At 45.2% G+C, this 7,776-nt stretch overlaps 2 protein-coding genes across 2 annotated transcripts; one reads left to right on the forward strand and one right to left on the reverse strand.

Moving 5' to 3' along the window:
• Positions 1-364: 364 nt before the first annotated feature.
• Positions 365-4,436, forward strand: LOC124649283 (jasmonoyl--L-amino acid synthetase GH3.5-like). The gene is made up of 5 exons (XM_047188936.1): positions 365-449; positions 1,425-1,737; positions 1,823-1,924; positions 2,804-3,618; positions 3,717-4,436. Exons 2-5 carry the CDS (start codon positions 1,433-1,435, stop codon positions 4,259-4,261), a joined length of 1,767 nt encoding a protein of 588 aa, XP_047044892.1. The 5' UTR covers positions 365-449; positions 1,425-1,432; the 3' UTR covers positions 4,262-4,436.
• A 1,624-nt stretch (positions 4,437-6,060) lies between these two features.
• On the reverse strand, positions 6,061-6,831 carry LOC124707164. Its single transcript, XM_047238827.1, has 3 exons — positions 6,747-6,831; positions 6,379-6,572; positions 6,061-6,300 (listed from the first exon to the last, which is right to left on the reverse strand). Exons 1-3 carry the CDS (start codon positions 6,771-6,773, stop codon positions 6,132-6,134), a joined length of 390 nt encoding a protein of 129 aa, XP_047094783.1. The 5' UTR covers positions 6,774-6,831; the 3' UTR covers positions 6,061-6,131.
• Positions 6,832-7,776: the final 945 nt, after the last annotated feature.

Raw genomic sequence — 7,776 nt, forward strand, 5'->3', positions numbered from 1 at the left:
ATTTGAAACGGAGGTGATACACACGCAGACATTAGTTGATTACTAATGCAACTTTTAATAGTGTAACAGCCCACCCGCGATCAGATGTTACGTCAAAAGCAAAATAAAATCACGTGTGCACGTTGAGTGGAGCGGCGGCCGGAGTGGCCAGTGGGCATTGCACGAGGTGATCGAGTGCGTGCACAAGCACCAGAGTCATCAGCGCGGAAATCGACGACAAGGAAAACGTGGGGAGATGGGTTGGAGAAAATAATAGAAACGGCATGCGAGGTGGACAGACACCATGCTCTCCTGGCACTGGCACCCCGACGGCCGGACTTTGGCTACAAAAGGGGCGGCACATCGTTCCCCGTCGCTGGATCAACACACCTGCATTTTTCAGGTCATCGAATCGTCGCCGTGGCTGTCTGTTCCGCCCTTGGACTGATCACTCTATCGCCGCCGGTCAGGTCAGTCACTCATCCTTCCCTTTTCTGCCCACCCACTCCTCGCGTTTTGCTGCTGCGGGCATCGCATCATCTCCCTCACCATGATTTTGGGAGGATTTCTCATACGCTCTCAACAGGCGGCAGCGTAAACAAAGGCAGGATTCCGGTTTCGGTTTAGTTTCGTTTCCATTTCTTTTCTAGCGATCAATTAGTCCTTCGCAAAACTCAATCTCCTCCCCTGCATCCATGTATGCCGCCACTCTGCTCTTCTTCTTTCTCCGAAACTACGCGAGTGAGGATTCTTCCAGTGAGTTCATATTCTGGCAAGCATGGCATTCGCCTGGGGACAGGCGACATGACCCACGCATTCTACCACCGCCCACCAGCATCATGTGGCGTTGCTTGCACAATTTACTCCCATCTTTCCTCCCTCGTGGTTTCCTGTCGAGTCCATCTGGGACTGGGACTGGCCATCTCCCTGTGTCTTTCCTGCTATGATTTTTTCTATCAGTGTTAAGGACCCTGCCTGAATGAAACAGTTCATCAAATATTTCACAGAAAGAAGCATTTCTATATGAATAGTATTGTTTACAGGCGTATCATGTAACATGTATGTGCTGCAACGTCACAAACTATACGCCGTGATTCATCTTGTGAGTGTTGTAGGCTCCTCGGTGGGTTGGCTTCTTCATTTTCGTTCGAGCGTCCCGTGTCTGCTCCTCCTATAGTAGTCACGGTGTCTTCTCTCCAGCGTTGATGAAAGGTCGACATGTCTCGACGGGTTGGTGCTTCGAGGGGGTTTGGGCCTCATGGCGAGTGTGGGTGTGGCCCCATGTGGTGTTTACGCTGTTGTATGGTTTTCGCCTGGTTTTCCGCTAATTACCTGGGCATTTGTCTTCGTAATTAATGTAAAGGCAAAGTTTTTGCCTTCGTATGGATTCACAGATTTGTCTGCTTGCATCATGGATATTTACTGTGATTTCTCCTTCAAACCAGGTGTGACAATGCCAGGGCTCTGTCAGTTCGAAGTGACGACCTGCAGTTCCGAAGAAACCATCAATGAGTTCGAGGCATTGACACGCGACGCTGGACGCGTGCAGCAGGATACACTGAAGAAGATCCTCGAGGCGAATGCCGATGCTGAGTACCTCGCACGCTTTGGCCTCGACGGTAGGACTGACGCCGAGAGCTACAAATCTCGCGTCCCTCTGTGTGTGCACAGCGATGTTGAACCTTTTATCCAGAGGGTTGCTCATGGTGATATCTCACCTGTGATCACTCGGAAGCCCATCACCGCCCTCTCCCTCAGGTGCTTACGTACCTTCGAGTGTAGTATTGCGCTGTTGTTCTTTGAAAGCAGGTGTTTGTAACATGTTCTTCTTTCCATTGTGCAGTTCTGGTACAACACAGGGAAAGCCTAAGTTCCTTCCATTCAATGAGGAATTGATCGAGAACACACTTCAAGTATTCCGTACTTCTTATGCATTTAGGAACCGGTAAGCAGCTCCAATTTGTTATTATGCTCAAACAAGTATTAACTGCCACTTCTGATTTTACAACAAATCCTGTTGATAAAGTTGGGCACAAGCTTCTGTTGTTTACTATGATGCTTGGTTTCTGAATTTCTTCAATGCATTTCAGAGTTTTAGAATAATTTCGTGCTTTGTCCGTGGCAAAGATAGGGCTAGGGCATCAGACTTGTATGTTCGTTTAATAAAATGTAGATGCTATGTTGGTTACTAATTATATCCCATTATTGAAAAACTAATTATATCCTGGACATAAAGAAAAAAATCCAATAATCAATATAATTTGAATGATGTGGATTAACTTGGTTTCTCGAAAAAACCTCTTATATTGTTTTTAGAATATAATAGATAGATACTTCTGAATTTACAACAAATGTTGCTAATTAACGAAAAGTGACTTTGGCACATGAGAATCAGTGCTCTCGACTTTTTAAAAACATATTTTCGGGATTCCAAAAAATCTGGACTTAAATCTACACATACATAGAAATCTTCTGAATGTATTGTAGAAATTTCTGAAGAAAATATGTTATATTATGAACTATATAAAAAGACAAATTTCTGAAAAAAATTGTCTCTATACACAGCCATAAATTTGTATTTTTCTGTAGCTAAAAATAGAACATATTTTTTACCGAAACTTCGCACGAGTATTCATGGAATAATTTTTATGATTTTTTGAAACATAAAAATATAGTTTTCAAATATTTCAAAAATCGGGAGCACTGGTGCTCATGTGTGCCAAATTTGCGTCCACTAATTAAGCTCAATATAGATTTCAGAATTTCTTACACTTCAATAGTACTAGAATTTGTAGAATAACATTCGGCTTTGTGAGGATCACAGCGAATACACTACCGGAAAAGGAAAAGCCTTGCAGTTCTTCTACTGCAGCAAGCAAGTCTCAACAGACGGTGGCGTCATTGCTACGACTGCAACAACAAATCTGTACCGGAGTCCACGCTACAGAGAAGGCATGAAGGGTATCCGGTCTCAGGGTTGCAGCCCTGACGAAGTTATCTTTGGCCCCGACTTCCATCAATCCTTATATTGTCACTTGCTATGTGGGTTGATATACTCGGACGAGGTCCGTTTCGTGTCATCAACATTTGCTCACAGCCTAGTGCAGGCATTTCAAACGTTGGAAGAGGTCTGGGAGGACCTGTGTGCTGATATAAGAGAAGGTGTTCTCTCGGAAAAAGTCACGGTACCGTCAATCCGCCAAGCTGTTTCAAGAATTTTGAAGCCCAACCCTCAGCTTGCTGATTGGATCTACAACAAGTGTGTGAGATTGAGCAGTTGGTACGGTGTGATCCCAGCACTGTGGCCCAAGGCCAAGTACGTGTATGGCATCATGACAGGGTCCATGGAGCCATATCTGAAGAAATTAAGGCACTATGCTGGGCACTTGCCACTGATAAGTGCTGATTACGGTGCATCAGAAGGATATGTTGGATGTAACATAGACCCCACAGTGCCACCTGAACAGGTGACATATGCTGTTCTGCCGAATACTGGTTATTATGAGTTCATTCCTTTGGAGAAATCCACAGGGGAGATGGAGAACAGCGCCTCTATTCATTACATTGAGACTGGTCCTGTTGGCTTGACAGAAGTTGAGGTCGGCAAAATATATGAAGTTGTACTAACTACCTTTGCAGGTATACTCTTTCTCTAAATAATTTATTCTGGTCCTTCGATTAATGTTGGTGAAATATAGCTTAGGACAAACATATAAATTTTGGCTATTATGTTGTAGGCCTATATCGTTACAGATTAGGAGACATCGTAAAAATAGCTGGATTCCACAACTCAACACCCCAGCTCCAGTTCATCTGTCGTAGAAGTCTCATGCTGAGCATCAATGTTGACAAGAACACCGAGAAAGATCTCCAGTTTGCTGTTGAGGAGGCGTCAAAGCTCTTGGAAGGGGAGAAGCTGGGAATTGTGGATTTCACAAGCTGTGTGGATACGTCTAGCGACCCGGGTCGCTACGTGATCTACTGGGAGCTGAGCTCTGGAACCAGGGATGAGGTCTTAAGCAGCTGCGCAAACGCCTTGGATCTAGCCTTCGTTGACGAAGGCTACAATGGCTCAAGGAAGAACAAAACCATTGCCCCCCTCGAGCTCCGGATCCTGAACAAGGGAACCTTCAAGGAGATTCTGGTCCACTTCCTAGGCCTTGGTGGCTCGGTGAGCCAGTTCAAGACACCTCGGTTCGTGAACCCGTCTAACAGCAAGGTGCTACAGATACTGAACAAGAATGTTACCCAGAGTTATTTCAGTACTGCATATGGGCTATGACACTATGACAGCCCAAAAGAACAAAAACTACTCCAAGGAGGCTCCTCCAACGTTGTAATTTTCCTATCTTTTTTTCATGTTAAATTTTCGTAATTTTTTTTTTGGAAATGTCTGTTTTCGTTTCCTCGGAATAATATTTTCCTTTGTATCCGGGTGTTGGCTTAGGATCTTTGTAAATGACAGTATAGCCTATATAAAAAGGTACTAAAACAAGAAAGAAAGCCAGTGTTTGTCGGTCTTGTGATGTTCTGCTAGGAGGTGGTACTCGAAATAAACTAAGCAGCAACTTGTTTTAGAGCTGGTTAGTGTTTCATACCAACTTCTTGAACAACTCAATATATTTCACCATTGAAATACATGTAGGCTATGAAGTGTGCTTCCATCATTATTTTTTGCTCAGATTTTAATTTTGTTCAAAATTATTTTTTGCTCGGATTCGAAATTGTTCAAAATCAAAATTTGCTCAGATTTGAAATTTGTTCAAAATATTTTTTTGCTCAGATTTGAAATTTGTTCAAAATATTTTTTTCCTCAGATTCAGAATATATCAAAATGTGGAAATGTATGGTAGTTGATTTGAGCGAGCGAACAAACAAATGGGCCCGCCCACCCGAGGTCGCCTTCAGGCGATGGCTTGCTCGCGCGCACCGCTGGACGGGGTATAGGCAAACCCTAAAAATGCCCCGAAAGGCACTACATCAACCGGTTTAAGCATCGCGGTGCAACTACATCACAATACTCTTCTCCCCTCTTCCATTTCCAGCGACCGCCGTTCTCAATTCTGGTCAACTCTAGCCATCTCCACCAAGTAGTCGCTACATCCAAGCGCGTCGGCCACCGACCTACCAGCGTGCGGAATTTCGGCGTCAAATTTGTCCCATGGCGGCCGCGGAATTTTGCCGCGTGGCGACGGTTCTTCATCGATCAGGCGCGCCGTGGAGACCTCCTCCGAGCGCCGGGCTCACATCTCCGAGCAGGCGCGGTGTTGCTGCGCCCTATCCCGTTGTAATCTGGCGTCTCCCTCGTGGGTGGGGACCCTTCCACACGTGCACCACGATGAGGCGGGAAACTCGAAGGCTATCGCACGTAATCCACCACGGACTTCTCCTCTAACCCTAGCACCACGCATGCAAATCCAGCCACAGCCCGCGTCCCCCTCAGACAACTCCCCCTAATTCCTACATCGATGCAGCGCTGATCGAAGCGGGACCGCCGGCACCTGAAGATTGTGCACCACTGCTCCCTCGCAACTGCCATCTCCGACGTCTAGGAGCACGCTAAGTGCCGCCGCGACATGGCCACAGAGGGGACCCAACACCCCTCCATTGCTTCTGAGATATGGTGTCGTGGCTTCATCGTTGTCGGATACTCCAACGAGTTAGAGTGAAGCTGCTCGCCGCCGCTGCAACTCCCCGGTGAAGTATCCAGGCTAGCTTAATGTGTACGGTCAGGAACTATTTATAGGAACTAGTTTCCATTTTGGATCAAGCTTAATCTAGGGTTAGGAACTACTATATGATCTAGTTTCCATTTTGGATCAAATTCTATGCAAATTATCGAAGCAATGGATGAAATCTAGCCCCAATGCATTTTATTTTAAATTTGCAGGGTCTGCTGCAACAAATTTCACACCCCAAAAGTCGTTTGCAGTTTACCGCAAAGGGCCTTTATGGTTTGCCCTTTTGTGGAGTCTGCCAGAGCTGAGATGCTCTCAGCACAAAATTCAGAGTAATGTGATGAGCGATTCGGCCTTAAGCAGCAAGTAAAATATCCAAACGTAGATGATACACTTAAACCAGTAGCAAATATCCAAACATCATAGTAATGACTACATGAGAGTTTTTTTAGATTCTAATACTGCATTAAAAAGCTAGTTCAGTCGTTCGCTGGCTGGCTCCGTGTCAAGAGACGATATACTGGCCTCACTCTGCCCTCCATCTTCATTCTTGTTGGATGTGAGGAAACTGTAACCTATAAATCCCAGACAGAAGTATGCGCTTTGGAAATCGTGGATGGTTCGATGTCGCTTGTATCTCCGCCTGCAGGTGACACAAGAAAAATTCTTAAACATGTCCAACAGATAGCGCAAATAGAGTTCCATATGTTTGAGATTATACCACATGGCGTCATCAGGTTTAGGCTTCACTTGTGCAGCAAGATGGGAGGTTAGCCTTAGATTCTGGATGTCTTCCCAGGACATAGTTTTGAAGGCTCCTCTACTTCTCATCTCCATGCACAGATCAAAGAGCTCTTCTTTCGCTTCCTCGAATTCCGTTCGCAGCTCATCGCAAGGCCCTGCGCTAGTTTGTGGCTGGCCACGCAACACAAATGTATATTCAAGATAACCCTTTGCGAATTCGAGCTTTTTGTGTGTGTTACACTATTTGTGATGTCCTCAAAAGGCAGCGGCGCTTGAGAGACATATCCCAAGGGAAGGCCGGGCGCGCGTTATCAGGTGACAGAGGGAGAAGAGGGCGACGCGTACCTTGCCGCCGGCGGAGGTGTTCGACATGGGCCGGTGGACAGGAGAAACCCTTGGCGCTCGCTGGAGCGCACCAACGCCGAGCCTCCTCGCCGCGTGCCGGAGCGCCGCCATTGGTCGATCTCGCCGACTCTGCTTCTTTCTGGATTGATGAACTGGTTGGCTGGGGATTTCCTTTGCGTCGGTTTGCCTTGCGAACGTGTGCGTCGATTTAGGAGGGGGCGCAGCGAAAATGGTGAATGGAACCTGGGTGCGCGCGCACCCATTTACGAAAAGTTCAAAAAAATGCTATTTAAAAGTTTCCAAAAAATGTGAAGTAAATTTTTGCATGTAGATATTATGTTGATACTTACTCATGTGTGTTTTCACGGAAAAATACCATTATGTGTAACCTACACAAAAATGACAAAATGCAAATTTCTATTCCTGTGAATAGTACAAATTCCTGTTCACTATTCTCATTTGGACATTGTCATTTTTATACAGGCCACACACAATGGTATTTTTTCGTGAAAACTCACACGAGTAAGTATCAACATAATATGTATATGCAAAATTTTACTTCACATTTTTTGGAAACTTTTAAATAGCATTTTTTTAAAACTTTTCGTAAATGGGTGCGCGCGTACCCAGGTTCTATTCCTCCGGGTCGGGGGGGCGCAGTGTGTATAAATAGGCCCGTCCGTCTCTGTCGTGGTCGGTCCGGATACGGACCATTGTACTTATAATACTACCGAGTCGGTGTTTCAGACTATTTTTCGTTTCTAAACTGAACTGAACAGGAGACTTTACAGACGGATTATTAATTCCAAAAATGTGCGCGACATGTGATATCTTAGTACTACCACGAAGGATAAACGCTGTGATAGAGAAAAAAGAAAGATGATTTTTTTTTTGCCTTTTCTTAGCTAAGAGATGAGATAATCTCTTACAGGGGCGAAGCTGGAGGAGAAAATCATTGGGTTCATCTCCACTAATTATGGTGTATCTTCCCCAAATGAATCAAGTGATAGACTAAATTGGTGAAGGTCCA

This window comes from Lolium rigidum, chromosome 4 (assembly GCF_022539505.1).
Source record: "Lolium rigidum isolate FL_2022 chromosome 4, APGP_CSIRO_Lrig_0.1, whole genome shotgun sequence".
Classification (NCBI taxonomy): Eukaryota; Viridiplantae; Streptophyta; class Magnoliopsida; order Poales; family Poaceae; genus Lolium; species Lolium rigidum.

Excerpts from the sequence above, each read along its gene's own strand:
- LOC124707164 (XM_047238827.1), bottom strand. The coding sequence starts at position 6,773 with ATGTCGAACACCTCCGCCGGCGGCAAG. Across the intron at positions 6,573-6,746 it reads ACACCTCCGCCGGCGGCAAG|CCACAAACTAGCGCAGGGCC; the intron begins GTACGCGTCGCC and ends TTGCGTGGCCAG. Across the intron at positions 6,301-6,378 it reads AAACCTGATGACGCCATGTG|GCGGAGATACAAGCGACATC; the intron begins GTATAATCTCAA and ends TGTCACCTGCAG.
- LOC124649283 (XM_047188936.1), top strand. The coding sequence starts at position 1,433 with ATGCCAGGGCTCTGTCAGTTCGAAGTGACGACCTGCAGTTCCGAAGAA. Across the intron at positions 1,738-1,822 it reads ATCACCGCCCTCTCCCTCAG|TTCTGGTACAACACAGGGAA; the intron begins GTGCTTACGTAC and ends TCCATTGTGCAG. Across the intron at positions 1,925-2,803 it reads TCTTATGCATTTAGGAACCG|CGAATACACTACCGGAAAAG; the intron begins GTAAGCAGCTCC and ends TGAGGATCACAG.